At 55.9% G+C, this 14,868-nt stretch overlaps 1 protein-coding gene across 2 annotated transcripts in view; it reads left to right on the plus strand.

Annotated features, from left to right (window-relative positions):
• The window catches only part of NOL4L (nucleolar protein 4 like), a 62,546-nt gene that overhangs the window by 30,354 nt on the left and 17,324 nt on the right, over positions 1-14,868 (plus strand). Inside the window, exons 1-2 of one of the 2 annotated variants that reach the window (XM_050313449.1) lie at positions 6,840-6,980; positions 12,559-12,700. In XM_050313449.1, coding sequence (XP_050169406.1) covers positions 12,592-12,700 — 109 coding nt within the window. In that variant the 5' untranslated portion in view covers positions 6,840-6,980; positions 12,559-12,591. Of the gene's footprint in view, positions 1-6,839; positions 6,981-12,558; positions 12,701-14,868 lie in introns of those variants that run through there. The other variant, XM_050313448.1, reaches the window with a different exon arrangement.

The following is a 14,868-nucleotide window of genomic DNA, read 5'->3' on the forward strand; positions in this document are numbered from 1 at the left end:
ATTTCCACTGGTTACTGGTGGAATAGAAAGATTCTGAGAGAACAAAATGAGAGCACTGACATGCCAGGCTCTCTCTCTGCTCTGGAGCTGTTGCTGTTACCTTGGCAGACACAGTCCAGGGCCGAGTAACCGGGTTTAAATGATACTGAAACGTTTTCAAAGATTGCTTCAGCGGCTGCTGGCAGAAGGTCACGCAATCAGTGAATGGCAGGAAGCTGCTCTTGGATGGGAAATAAGAGGAGCGTTTTTCTTGTTGCTATGGCTTTGCTGCACTGACTTGTAAGTGTCTGAGAGGGACAGAGCCTTGTCCCACACCGTCACACACTCCATCCATCCAGTAAATTCCCCGTAAGCCTGGAGTGTGTGATGGTGCGTGGATGTGAAGTGGTTTCCAGAACACAATTTCGAGCAATGTTTTAACCCAGACAGTGGGGTAATCCTGGGAGGGGGGTGCAGGGGTACAAATCCCGCTGATGTACCTGGAGTTGGCTTTGTCTGGTGCTGGTGAGGATCAAGCCTTTGCAGGATTCGGGAGCTCATGGAGCCTCGTGACCAGAGGCTGGTTGGCAGTGTGAAGTCTTCCTTCTTACACTCTCCTCTGGTCCACCCATTACTGTGCTTGCTCACTTCAGTGTCCCAGAGGCTCTGAGAGCAGCTGAGATGCATCTTGCCCTGGCAGCTCACTTGCTTCCTGCTTTGGAGCCATCTCCAGACAATCCTGGGGGTGCAGAAGGCAGGGAGGGGAGCCTGCAGTTTCAGAGGAGGGCATTTTCAATCTGTCAGTTCACTAGTAAGAGTTGCAGGCTTCTCATTTCACACAGTGCAGAGACCAGGAGCAAATCTGGCAGAGCTGGCAGCTGCTGGGTGAGCTCTGGGACCTGGGTTTAGCTGTCTGAGTGTTTCATGAAGGCATCCTGAAGAAATGCTGTGTGTGTTCACAGAGGTGAGGAAGGCAGAAGCATGCAGCCAGTACTTGGAAGGAAGTGGGATGATGTGTTTGCATCACATGAGGATGATAAGGTACTTCCCAGCCCATTAAAGAGGGTGTTAAACATCTCTGTGAATAAATACCTCTAAATCAACCTGACAAGAGAGCTCTCATTCAAGAGGCTTTGTCTTGGCTTGGGAAGATCTTTGTTTCCTGATGTTAATTTTTAAGACGGTTTGGAGCACTGGAGGAGTTCCCTAAATGAACCCTTATGCACAGAAGGGACCATTGGCCCTAGGCACAAGGAGGCACTGAGTTAGAAACTGATTTCATCGCTGCTCGACAGCACAGCCCTCTAGTGGGGACGGAACTTCTGCCGCCGGGAGCCGGCTTTGCCTGGGAAACTTCAGTTCTGCCCTAAAGGACACAGTTAGTCCAGGCAAAGCCAGGTCCAGCTGTCACAACCATTTTTTACTGGCAGAAATGTTTTAGCAAAACTTTCGTCCTTGGCCTGGCGGCTCATGAGATGCAGGAGGTCAGATGACCAGCCCATTTAGCCTGGGTTCAGACTGGTGTGAATGGGTCGCTTTCAGTGAAGGGCAACTCATCTTTGTTACTGGGATTAACTCTGATGTTCCCAGCTAGTGAAATCTTGGGAGCTTTTATTTCCCAGACCCACTGTGTGGATCTGTCAATACTTTTCCCACTGTTCCAGGTGAGCTCTGTGTTTGTTCAGTGTGACGTGCACAGCGAGCAAACAGTGTGAGACCGACTGGGGTCCGTCCTGCCACCGCAGCTCTTGTCTTCAAAGGACATGTGATGAAGGCTCTGACTCTTTGTACTTCTGGGGCTAATCATGTTATTTTCTGTAAGAAAGGAGGTGGCATTGCCTGATTCCAGTGGTGCTGGGCACAGTTCAGCCCCTTGAACTGCTCAGGTGTATTTAGTTGTTGCACGTGGTGGCTCCGATCCGTTCTCCTTGCTGGTAGCTGTGCACTGATGGGGAGAAGCTGATCCCTTCCCCACTCTCTCTTCACTTCCCTGTGATGTTGTGCAGCTCAGCTAAGGTCCTGGAGAAGTGGCTGGAGGATGTTTAGAAGTTTCCCTGGCTCTTGGTGGATCTCTTGGTTGTCGTGCTGGCAGCAAGACTCCTCTGTGCCAGGACTGATCCCCACCCCTGGGGAACTGGGACTAGTCACCCTCCACCATGCACACCTATCCTGGTGCCCATTACCTGGTCTGAGAAGCCTTCTAGAGCTGAGCTGCTTGAGCCTATGTCTGGGGACACTGAATAAGGAGGGCCAGAATCCCCACTATGTGTCTTTAATTCCTTATTTCTTCCCACTACATCCCCTGTTTGGTAAGGAGAGCTGCATCCCACTCCCTGTGTGTTAACAAGGATCAAAGGCGGCTGTTCCCAGCAGAACAAGATTTTGGTTCAGAGCCTGTAAAGTGGGGCTGGAAAACATTCCCGGGGGGAAAAGTAAAGATGTCTAGCTCAGGGCGATGAAAGCACTATTCCAACATCCCTGGAGTAGTCTCATGGATCCAGTTAGATCTATCCTGTACCTGTGGAAAGCTGTGCACAGTGGGCTGTTCTGCATCGTCCCCAAGCTCAGGTGCTGACGTGCTGTACGTTGACTTTGATCAAGTCACACAAATGGCTGTTTCTTAATTGCCTTCTCCCTTTAAAAAGGGAATAATACCTTAGAGAGACTTCTGAGGTCTCGCTCACTAATAAAGCTCTTCAAGAGCTCGGATGGCAACTACTTCGAGAGCGCAAACTGTTATTAATGATTTCCGTTATTACGGAAGATGAAGCTGTGTGGTTCAGCTTTTTAACCTTGAATTGTGTGCTTGCTTTTGTTTCTGCTGCTGTTAAACCTGTGTGGCCAGGTTTGCACCTTGCCTGACTGCACAGACCCCTCAGACCCGCATCAGGGGTCAGGTGTGTGCAGAGGGTGCGGGTGTATCACTGAGGAGTCAGTTTTGCTCACAAAGATGGGTTATGCATCACGTGGCATGGCTTGAGAATGGCCAGAAATGGGGTTAGTGGTGGTTCTGTTTATATTGATTCATCTCCTGGCCCCCCAAATCAGAATTAACCTGGGAAGGTCGTCCTCAGTACATAGAGCAATGCAGACATTGCAGCCAGAGCGGTGGATTTGGGCTGTAGAAAGGAATGTTAGAGGATATTTAACCACCATGGACCTATCTCTTCTAACACTCATTCCCTGTCCTCCGGAGGAATAAAATCCCGCCCACAAAAACAACTCCTTTCCTGCTCCTTTTTTTTGGCAGTGACTGGTGTACCCTGTGATGTATGGAGCTGTATTTCCTTTTCTTCTCTTGTCTTGGCTCCTGGGAGAAAAAAAACCACCTTTTATTCATGCACATGCCAGGTGCTAACTACTGCTGCTTCTAAGGAAGGAGGGACCAGGATGAAGTGAGAACACAGCCCTCAGCCCACAGCGAATCTGGTCTATAACAAAAGTTTCCCAAATCTTTACTCTCCTTTTTTTTTTTTTCCCTGGCTCTGCTTTGGATGGCAAATAATTTAAATTCAGTGTGGATAAAAGCTGTGTCTCCCCCTCATGCCATGCTCTGGGCCCTCCTTTGGTCCCTCCTGCCCCCCCTTCCTGACTGGCCTTGCCCCGGAGAGATTTGCATTTTACTGCTTATTCCTCAGCAGGGTTTGATGGTCACAGAGGACCCAGTGCAAGAGGTCCCGTTTGTTATTTAACCTACTTTTCAGAGGCACAAGAACATCAAGTGACTCGCACAAGGTCGCCCATGAGTCAGTGACTCCTCTGGTGTGATGGCCAGACCCTGCAGTCCCTGCTCCCACCACTAGATCCCTGTGCCCACACTCCACAGCACCACAACCATTCAATTAAGCTCCTGCAGCGCCTTAAATGTCGTTTATTCCTGGGTTTGACAGCAGCCCTGGTATTCTTGTGGAGCCTTGCCTTAGGAAATGACAGCGGATGAGGTCAGGGCATCGTTAGCGATGCCCTTGGAAGCATCACTGCCTGGTGCTCAGGCAGGCTGTGTGGTGTGGGTGCTCTTAGGCAGGATGTGGCTCTTCCCAGGACCTGCAGCTCGGCTCTGGTGGCAATCTGCAGGATCCTGGCTGGACCAGCACAGACTGTTCTCTGCACGGGCAGATCTGTGTCCATGTGAAGGGGCTTGCAGGGCCCAGAGGTAGTGAACACATTGTGAGGAGAGAGGGAAGGAAGCGACTTATAAATAATATATTTGATGTATATTATATATATAATATAATAACAGCAGCACTGGTTTATTATGGCCTGTGTTTTTTTAAGATGTAATCTCGTAAGGCACTTACCCCTGTTCCTGACAACTCGATAAATTATTATTACCAATTCCATACCTAATTGCCAGTTATTTCCCCCTAGACAATTTGAATCCAAAAAATCCCCACCAGGAAGGTGCTTGGTATGCCGTTTCCTAGAGCTTCTTCCCTGGCTGTTCCTGGAGGCAGCCCCTCTTCCGCCGGTGAGCCCCACTTTGCCAGCCTCGTGACCCCGCACACTGGCACAAACAATTGCATCGCTGTCGGGCTCATGACCCCACTTGTAACAGCGGTGACCCCCCTTGGGGTCAGGACCCCTCCCCTGCACAGGGAAAAGCTCCTGCCCAGCAGCTCTTGCTGAATGGCTCTTCCTCCCTCGCTGCCTGTGTGGACGCGGCTGTTCCGCACTAAGTTTGCCGATGTGAAATTTAGGTTAATCCATTTCCAAAGTGGATTAAGCTAACCCACACAAAGGCACTTAGTATAAAATAAGAGTGTCCACATGGTGAGGCAGCACGGAATAGTGACTGTGCTTCAAACTCGCATCCTGGCCGGTTTGTGTCCCCTGTGAGCTCTCCAAATGGAGGGGCAGGCGCTTCAATCCTGTGGGATGTGCTCTCCCAAATGGCTTTAAGCCGATCTAGCCCGAAGCTGAAGGAAGCACAAGGAGTAAACAAAGCCCAGCAATGGGAAGGGGTTAAAGCCCGCTCCGCTGAGGTCCTCGGCAAGGCTCCTGTTCACCTTAAATGGTCAGGATTTTATTTTAGCTTCAGGGAGGAGCAGCAGCCATGGAGTGGGAAGGGAGCCCTGAACAGGCCCTGGGGGCTCACAGCCTGCTGCCCTCCTGGCCACCCATTTCCTGTGGAAGGCCCCCAGGGCTCTGCTCTCCTTTCAGCCTCTGGCTCCATGGATCAGCCTGGAGGAGATGGAAATGTGGCGCTGAGTGATGCCCATTTTCACCTCTGGCCTTGGATCTTCCTGAGCCGCCCTTCTCCCTTGTGTGCCTTCCCTGGCAGTGAGGTGGTTAATGCTGGAATAGATAACATCATAATTGGCCATCCACACTAACAAACCATAAACCCCAAACCTGGCAGTTCCCATCCTGGCTCTGGCACCATTTCTGGCACTGGCCTACTGCAGGCTCCACGCGGAACCGCTACACTTGGTTTATTTCATAAAAATTTCCTTTGTAACTATTAAATAGCAAAACATGAGGTGGACTGAGAAGGGGGATGCTGTGATACTGGTGCCCATCATCGGGATGGGAATCACCATCCCCATCATGGTGATCCCATAGTGGATCAACCACTGACCCGCTGCCCTCAGGGCCCAGCCTGGCAGCAGGTACCAGCCTGGGGGATGCTGGGGTGCAGCATCCCCATCCTCCTGGCCACCTTCTAGCCGGTGCTCTGCCCAGAGGTGTGCAGGGCAAGCCGCTGGTTTCCCAACAGCCAGCTCCAGCGTTCGGAGGCTGCGGCGGGTGGGTCATGATGTTGCCGGCAGCGCGGGGTCCTCCTTCTCCCGCGGAACGAGGGAGAATCATCGGGAACAAAAGGATTCGGCAGCGGCGGCAGCGCGGGGCCCGACACCGCGGCACCCACCGCGCAGGGAAGGGGCTGCGGGGACCCACCGCGCCCCAGGGCTCAGTGCGAGAGGCCGGCACTCGCCCCCGCGCACGGGCAGCCCCCGGGACGGAGCTCCCGGTGCTGTGCCGAGCCGGGCGAGCTGTGGGTGCCCGGGCCGTGCCGTGACGGGCGGCAGCCCCCCGGTGCTGTTCCGAGCGGAGGGTCCCCGGATGGGCTGCAGCCCCCCGGGCGGTGCGGAGCGGAGGATGCTCGGGCGGGTTGCGGGGCCCCCCCCGTGCCGTGCCGATCCATACCGTGCCCCGGCCGCGCATTCTCGCGCTCTCCAGCAGGCGCCCGGCCCTGGACATTGTCTCCTCCCGGGGAAGGGCCCTCCCGGCCCTCCACAATGTGCTCTTCCAGGCGCGGCTCCGCGCCCCCCGCCGCGCCCGGCCCGGTGCGCCCGCCCCCCGCGGCCCTGCTCCTCTCCCCGCCGCCCCTCCGCCCGCGGCCGGGCCCCGCTCGCCCCTCCGCCTCCCCGGCCCCCCGGGAGCCGGGAGGACGCGCTCCGCAGCGCCGGCCCTCTCCCGGGCAGCAGCTGGCTGTCAGCCTCTCCGGAGCGCCGCCAGCCCGGGCCCCTCCTCCGTCCCTCCGTCCCTCCGCCCCGCGCTCCCCGCCGCGCCGCCGGGCTGGCGCAGGCCGGCAGGCCCCGGGCTCCGCTCCAGGTAGGCGCCCGCCCGCGGGGGGCTCCGGTACCGGCCCCGGGGCGTTGGGCGGGGGATGCGCGGGGCTCCACGCAGCCGCGGCGCTGCGGGGCGGAGGGCGGAGGGGGCACCGGCGGGCGGGGCGGGCGGGGCGGGGGCGCGGCGGCCGCGGGGCCCGGCCCCAACCTGGGAGCGGCCGCCCCGTGGCCCCGGAAGCTGCGGGTCGCCCGCCCGGCTGGCCGGCGGCGGGGGAGGGCGGCGCGTCCTTCCCCGAGCCCGGCGCGGCTCCCCCGCGCCCGGAAGAGCACAAAAGCGCCGAAGAAAGTGGGAGGAGGCGGCGGCGGGAGCGTTCCGTCCCCGGCTATCCCCGGGCACCGGCCCCAGCCATTCCCCGGGCACCGGCCCCGCGCCGCCATCACCGGCCCCGGCCCCGGGCGGGGATTGTGCTGGAAATAGCCGCCTCCCTGGAGGTAAAGCCCTACTTACGTGTCAATCCTCGCCGCACGCTGAGCCCCGCACACGCGCGGGCAGGGCTCCATCGCGGGTGTATCTATTTACCTGCGGGCGGGGAGCGGGACGGGGACGCTCGCCCGGCTCTCGGCATCGCGCTGCTGCAGGGACACACGCGGGAACCGCGTCCCACCGGGGAAACGCCGGGTCCCGTGGCCACCGGGGAGGGGGAGGACACAGGGACCCCCTCAGCCCCCAGCGCTGCCCCCGCCTCCAAAGCCGGGTCCGTTCCCCCACCCCCCGACACCCGCTTCCCGGTGCTGGGGGAAGAGCAAAGTGCCCTTTCACACCGCGCGGTATCGGGCACCGTCCCCGCCTCGCGTGGAAAAGCAAACGCCTGGGAGCAAGTTCAGGTGCGGGGGAGGCGGGTGCGGGTCTCCGGGGTGGTGGAGGGAGTCCTGCAGCCCTGTCCCCCCTGCCCCGCGTTCAGCACCTCCCCGCTGAACAGCAGGAGCGGGGCAGCGGCTGCGGGAAGGGGCTGCGGGGCCGCCCCCCGCCCGGGCAGCTCGGGGTGGTGGGAATGCTCGGGGGGGTTCCCAGAAGAAGAGCTCCTAGAGAAGGGGGAGGGGGAGGAAGGGATGAGCCTCCCTTCCTCTTCCATTTGCCGTTTGCCTTTGAAAAATTAACTCTCTTTGCCGATTTTCGGGGGCTAAATGAATACTCGGGTTTTGCCTGGTCCCGTAGAAATCAGCAGAAATTGCAGTAAATAAGAACGTAAGTGACCTGACAAAGAGCGCCAGGGATGTTCTCTTTGGTGTGGGAATTGCACACACGAGTAGGCAGCACAGTCACAGCTCACCGCCACCACAGCCCGCGTACACCCGTGTGCTGTGAGGCTTCCCGGGTCTTTGAAGCAATGACCACCACAGCATTTGTGGCTGCAGTATCAATCTTTGACCTGGAGTGTTTTATCTTCCATTAGTAAGCCTTTCTCTGCGCTGAACTGGTTAAGTTAGGGTCAAATCTGGTTCAATACCTTCTTGGCATGCTCAGAGGGCTGGGTTTAAACAGTGGCTGAGACGAAGATGAGGCTGCCTTCCTCAGAGAGCTCGTCCCCGTGCGCCGCTGCTGCTGCTGCTGCCATGGGTCATGGCACGAGGTGCTCTTCCCTGGCCAGGTTTAGCAGACCTGGGGGCTGCCTGTGCCGGGCAGGTTGTGCATGGCACCGGCATGGCAGTGGAGCAGCTCCGGGGGCTGGCAGTCACGCGTTGCCTTTTGTTGACTCTAAAAACACGGCTGGTTCTGGTGGGAAGCTGAGCATGGCTGTGTGCTGAGGAGGTTGCACAGCACACAGCCTCAGTTCCTGCTCCATGGAAGGAAGTCCCATCAGGATGGTAGGCTGTGGCGTGAAAGGACATGTTTTAAAATAAAAGGACTCAAAGAGAGAAAATAAACCGTCCTGAGACTCGGAGCTTGGAATATTAAACGTGAGGCACAGCATGTAAATGATGGGAGAGAGACTTGCAAGGCAGTCCCCGAGAAACTGAGCCTGGCTGTAAAATAAGCAGGTTACCGATAGTCTTGCATATATTTACGAGGTTATAAGAGTAGCTTCCCCCCCTGCCCTACTCCAGCCTGTACTATGGGAGGTTGTTCTCCAGGAAGGAGAGTGCTGGTGAAGAAACATTGTCTAACAATTAGAGCCTTGCAGTCCGGAGGGCTTGATTGGGTTCCTGGACTGACCAGCGACTCGCTGTGTTCTTGGACCAGCCAGGCTGTCAGTACCCAGAGTTTCCAGCTCTATAATAGGAAGAATAGTTTTCTAACTCAGAGCGGAGTTGGGAGGCTCAGCGGACGCGTGCAGGCGTGGTGCTCGAAGATCGTGAATGGAAAGTGGGACAGAAATGTGGAGTGTGAGCCCTACACATGTGAGTGTCTGCTGGGTAGAAAGTATTGGCTGCAAGTGTCTGCAGAGCAGCTGTGAATGTTGGACTGTAGATAAGCAGCGGAGCGAGGATTTTGTTTTCCAAATCCTGCGCGGTGCCGGGAGCCCTGCTCTGATGTTTGGGTGTGCCCTGTGAGTGCAGCAGCAGGATCCGACTTCCCCTTGCAGAGAGGAGCTGCACGCACACTGCCTGACCCTTGATCGCTCAGTCCCTTGAACATTGGAAACAAAGCGATGGGACTTTACTGCGGGGTGAGGAGATCTCTCCAGAGAGCTGGGAAAGGCAGGAAGGAGGAGGGCGGCAGCAGCAGTGCTGGGTTTCGGGGTTTGGCTCTGGGCTGGCTGCTTGGGGCGCCACTGGCACTTCCATCTGTGCCACGAGTGGTGTGGAACTGGGGAAAAGGCAGCGGGTCCTAAGACAGGCACTTCTAATGGATTGCATTCTGTTTTCTAATGAAAGTTTCATTTGAAGTTTGTTTACAGGAAAGAAGAAATTAGCAGAGAGAATTCTCCTGAGAACCCAGAGAGGAAAAAGAATGAGCTGCCTGACTTGCAAGCCAAAAGAGGGTGGAAGGGTAGATTAGATTTACCGTATTGCTCCGAGTCGTGGCTGTTGCTGCTGTTGAGAAGCGGTTCCTTGTTTGGCTGGGTGAGGCTCAGCCTTCAGCCAGATTACTGACATCCAGGGAGATTCAGAGCTCCCACTCAGCCAGAAATTTTGATCCTGATGGATTTGAGGCTGGATGCGTGCTGTGCTGTGCTACTGTCCCCCCTCTCCAGCCCACTGACACAGGGCTGCTCCTGGGCTGTGGCTGGGCAGCCAGTGCTCTGGGCGCTGCTGCCAGGGCCTCCCTCCCTGGGATTGTCCCTGGTATGTGAGGAGGCAGTGCCAGCAGTTGGCAGGCAGCACTAGGAGGTCACAATGCTCAGCCTTTGGTCTCTGAGGGGTGTCCCAAAGAAGGAGCTTGCTGGTGGCCTCTGGTGTCCCAACAAGCAGCGAGGGATGCAGCAGAGGGGCAGTGGGGGATGCCAGAGCTGGGGTGACAGGGGAGGACACAGCCACGCTCAAGGTCAAGGCCTTTCTCTTTCTCAGGGAGGAGGCACAAAGGTGTGAGCAGCTCCTGGGGTGGTGTGGGCAGAGCAGGGGGTCTGCTCCGAGCCAGCAGGCAGCGGATGCTCTCTCGGCAGTTCCCACTGCCGGCTTTGGTCATTTCCTGCTGCCGTGAATGGTTCACCTGCTGCCACCTGCACCGTTGGCTTTGCATTCCCTTGGGATGGGCTGTGTTATGGGAGCTGTGTGATGCCGGGAAGTCTGTGCTGTTGGCGTTTTGGCCAAGGGTGTTAGTGCTGGAAAGCAGAAAGCTCTGGTGGTAAGCAGGGGGTGACTTTCTGTTGGTGTCTGGATCCTGGACTAGTGTGACAGCCTTGTTTAACTTGAGTCATTTATAGCTTATCAGTTTCTGGTTTGATAGCCGGAGTATTTCTAATAATAGGCGAATGTTATTGAGCCTTGAGAGAATTGTACACATTTATAAAGCACTTGCATTACATGTGCACGAGAGGCATCCTTCGTGTCACTGCCTTTCCCCCGTGTGTGAGTGCACAGAGAGTGTGGTGCTTTCCGGGCTGTGCTTTGGGTGCTGTGGCTGGGTGTCGTCTGCAGCTGAGCCTGAACCACCCGAAAACATCTCAGGTCACTCCCAGGGCTCCTCCTCCTCACCGGACAGGTGAGAGACTGTGGGCAGCAAGGACCTTGGCATTTGCATTTGTCTCTTAAGCCTGACAGTAATCTTGAGTAAGCCTTGTGAAGAAGGCCAGATATTAGGGTGGCTGCCTCCCTGCAAATGCTTACAATAAAGAGACTATTTATAGTTTGCAACAGGGAGACCTTTCCAGTTCTGTTCCTGTACGTACAAGATGGAGTTTCTGGAGAGGTAGGATTGCTTTGTGGCTGGTGTGGCAGTGGAGCTGTGCTGAGCCAGGGACACCATGCCCGTCCCAGCCTCCTGCCCTCCTGCTCAGCTTCACCTGGGCACAGGGGGCTGCACAGGGGCACTGGCAGGTCTGGGGTCAGGGTGTCCCTGTGGCAGGCATGCTTGGGGCTGCTGAGCTCTGTCCATCCGTCCCTCGATCTGTCCCTTGGTGCGTGCAGGGTTTCACAAGCCGTAAATTCCAGGAAACTCCCCGGGAGGCACATGGAGGGAGCGGGCTGGGGGCGGGCGTGAGCCCTGAGCCAGCAGATGTGTCTGCAGGGACAAGGAGCTGGGAGGAAAAGCGCAAACCTGTCTCTAAAGACATTTGTTTGTTCACAATAAAAACTATCAGCCAGCAGAGGCCAGACAGGGCTGTTTTTATGAGGCACAGGCGTAGGTTGGAGGGGTGCTGCCAATTGCTGCTGACACGGAAAGGGAGCAGGGATTGCATTTTATCTCAGGACCAGGGGGAGGGAAAAAAAAAATAAGGGCAGAGAGTTTACAAGCCTTTGAAATGTTTCAATCAAAGGAAAGCGGAGTTGAAAGCGGTTCTGGAAACATTTTCGGTGTTCCCCTGCGCCCCAGGGCTCTGGATGTGGGCTGTGCCCCTGGCTTTGGGAGGGGAGCAGGGAGAGGAAGGCAGATAAAGGGATCACCAGCAGGACTGTGTCCATACGGGAAAATGTATCTGCTTCCTCCCAAGCTGCGTGTTGGGAGAGTTCAGCCCGGGGAGGTCCCGCAGCCCCTCCTCTCATTCAGGATCTCAGTGCTGCCTTTATGATGATGGTTTTGAAATCCTGTGGCTGACCTTTCCGGCGCTGGAAGCGATCCAAGGGCTGTGTCTTGAAGTACTGTAAAGGTTAGTGAGAAGGGAGAGAGGGAGAGAGAAAATGTCCTTTCAGCTGCAGGAGTGGGAGAGAGGAATGTTGTCTATGCCCTCGCTGGGGGGCAGGCAGCTGGCTGGGGTCCCCCGGCCTGAGCTGGGGTTTCCTTGCCTCAGGGGGCACTTCACTCCCCCAGCCCCTTCCCAAGGTGTGTGCTGTCATCTTTGATGGGGGTACAGAGGCAATACCCTTCCAGAGAGGGCTGGAGGAGCAGCCCCTCGGGGCTGGGCTCCAGGAGCCTCCTCTGCAGCATGAGGCAGTGCAGGTCTGTGGGCATCCTTACCTGTGTCCAGGACTGCCACAGCAGCCACTCCTGCTGCTGCCAGTCCCTCGGTGATTCCTCTTTTCAGCAGATTATTTGATCTCAAAAAAGTCTGAGATGTTTTATGGAGCCGTTTCTCACCCGTCCTCAGCTCCCCCACGCCACTGCCTCACCAGGAGCACGCTGGGGTGGATGGAGATTAAAGGGTAAACTCCAGGGCTCAGCCATCCGCTCCTACAGGATGTGAGCTCTTTCTAATTGTCCTCAATTAGAGACAGTGCCATTGCTCAGGCAAGTCTTCAGGCAGGAAGCAGAGCCCTGGTCCCTGCTGGGGCAGCCACCTCACCCTGCGCAGGGAAGGGCTGCTCAGGGAAGGGCCGCTCGACGTGGCCTTGGGGCCAGCAAGCCTTCTCAGGGGACAGGAGCTGCCCAAGGAATTGTTTTTAGGAAGGAGTGTGCTGAGGAGATGTTAAAGCCAGAGAAAGGAGGAAAGGAAATAGCTCAATGAGTTAACCCTTTCCTGCTTGTCTCCAGGATGAGACGTCGGTGAGCAGCGAGGACTTTGATATGAACGACTCCACATGGATCTCAGCTGACCAGCACCTGAACTCCAGCCTGAGCCCCAGCCAGGACGAGAGCATGCGCAGCCCGCAGAACCTGCACGGCCACGAGGACGGTGAGTGCCCCGGCGGGCGGGAAGCGCTCCGCGCCTCTGCCACAGGATGTTTTTGTGACTTTATTAAACATTAACCAGTCCTTTCTGATCAGGTGTCCCACCTGTGGGATGGATTTCATATCAGCTCAGGCTTTGAAGCAGCTCCCAGTCCTTCCCATTTAGCCTCTGGGTTCCTGCTCAGCCAGGGCTCTGTCCGGCTCAGAGCTGATGGTCCTTGTGCCCAGACCTGTCTCCCAGCTCCTCCAGAAAGAGATCGCCAAATCCCCTCCTAAGGCATTGGGTTTTAGTTCTCCAAGTCCTCTCACCAGGTGATGAGGAAAACCCTTTTAGTTCTGAACGCACAGAGGATGCCAAGGCTTCGCAGCACAGGTCACAGCTTTCTGTGCTTGAAAAGCTGCACCTTCAACAGGTCTTGGATCCCCCAGGCAAGAAATTGTGAATAATCTGCAACACCTGACAGCAGTGGTGCGAGGGGTGATTGTGGGTGTCTCCTCCGGTTGGAAGGGCTGAAGGCAGCACATGTGGGCTGGGTGGGAGGAAGAGTCTGGTGAAGAGAGGTGGTGTGTTGTGTCTGTGAAATGTGCCAGTTGAAAATAAAAGAGCAAGTAAATAAGTGGTAGAAGTACAAGTTGGGGTCAGAGTTCGTCTCTGTGATGCTTGGGAGGATTCGATGGTTGGACTGTTACCGGCTTTTGCTCAGGAGGTTGAATCCCTCATTGGCTCCAGCCTGGCTGCTGCTGGGAGAGCGGGAAGGGAGCGGAGGAACTGAGGGACAACCCAGGCTGGGTCAGTGCTGCTTTAAGAAAGGGGACTGGAAAACCACCCCAGAGGAAAGAAAGGGCTTTTGTGCTGGCAGGGCTCCATGGGGTGGCTCTTAGCTGGTTGCGTGGCCAGTGGCAGGGACAGCAGGGATGGCAGGGACAGCAGGGACGCTGCTCTCTTCAGTGCATTGTGGCACTTCAGTTTCCATTGCAAATCTGCAGTTTTGGGAAACTGCTGGTTTTCTCCAAGCAGCCCCACAGCTGGGGGCAGGCAGCCTGGTGAGGATGTGAAACCTGCCTGCGCGGCACTGCATCCCAGCCAGTGGGATGGGCAGGGGCACTTCTGCTTGCCCAGGGCCCCCAGTGGGGCTGTGCCACAGCAGGAGGAAGGGCATTTTGGTGGTGACACAGCTGCTCCCATCAACAGCTTTTGGTTCTTCAGGGCCAGGCTGCAGCCTCTGCCCCAGAGACCCTGGCCTCTCATCCCCGCGACCTGGCCGGGTGTCTCCGTACCCCCTGAACTTTGCCTTTCTCCCACTGGGACGTTTTGGGCTTGTGACTTACCACTGAATTCCCAAGTCTCATTTACAATCTGGAATGACACAGTTTTGATCCCTTTGCCGAACACTGTAATTCAACAGGGCAGTAATTTAATAAGGGACTCACGTATTTCGGCAAATCAAGATGTTCCAGCTAAAGCTAAATCCTTCCTCTCTCTCTGCCCTCTGAGGAATTGCTTCCAATTTTTCATGCCCTGTGGTCTTCCTTCAGAAGCAGGTGTCCTCTTTGGGGCTTTTCTTGGCTCCTTTAATTTCTTTTGTAAGGTTCAGTGATTAGCAGTAGAACACAAATAGTCCCTTTCTGTGAGGAATGCAAGTGTCCCAGGTGCTGGCAGAGGCTGAACCAGGTAGACTTTGGTGGATCAGAAGTGATGGAGTTGAAAAGTAAGCAAGCCAAGCGCAGGGTTACGAACAAAACCCATTCAGAAAAAGCTAGAGATTTGAATTTTCATCAGGCTGCCATACTTCAGGGGCATTTTATGGACTGAGAGGTGGGTTTTGTGCCTGTGGTGAATGTCCGTGGTTTGTGTCTGAGCTCTAAACACAGACTAATGCCATCTCATTTCAGTCCCTCTTCCAAATCAATGCTCCCACTCAGGACTGAAGCATGCATGAGACTGGGAAGGGGAGGGACAGTGGAGCTGGAACAACCCTGGAAGGCAGTGGGTAGTTAGAGGAGAGGAGCATGGAGCAGAGGAGCATGTCCTGAGAAAAAAAGCAAATTGCTGGTGTGGGGAAGGGAATGTGCATGAATCAAAGTGCCGACCACTCTTCAGTTTCCTCTTCTCTTGACCAATGAAAGCTCTTTTTATTTTGGGAGCTAATGTGTTTTCTGGGTTCACACAAG

The sequence above is a fragment of the Myiozetetes cayanensis genome, unplaced genomic scaffold (genome assembly GCF_022539395.1).
Source record: "Myiozetetes cayanensis isolate MyiCay16 unplaced genomic scaffold, myiCay2020 scf19, whole genome shotgun sequence".
NCBI classification, from domain to species: Eukaryota; Metazoa; Chordata; class Aves; order Passeriformes; family Tyrannidae; genus Myiozetetes; species Myiozetetes cayanensis.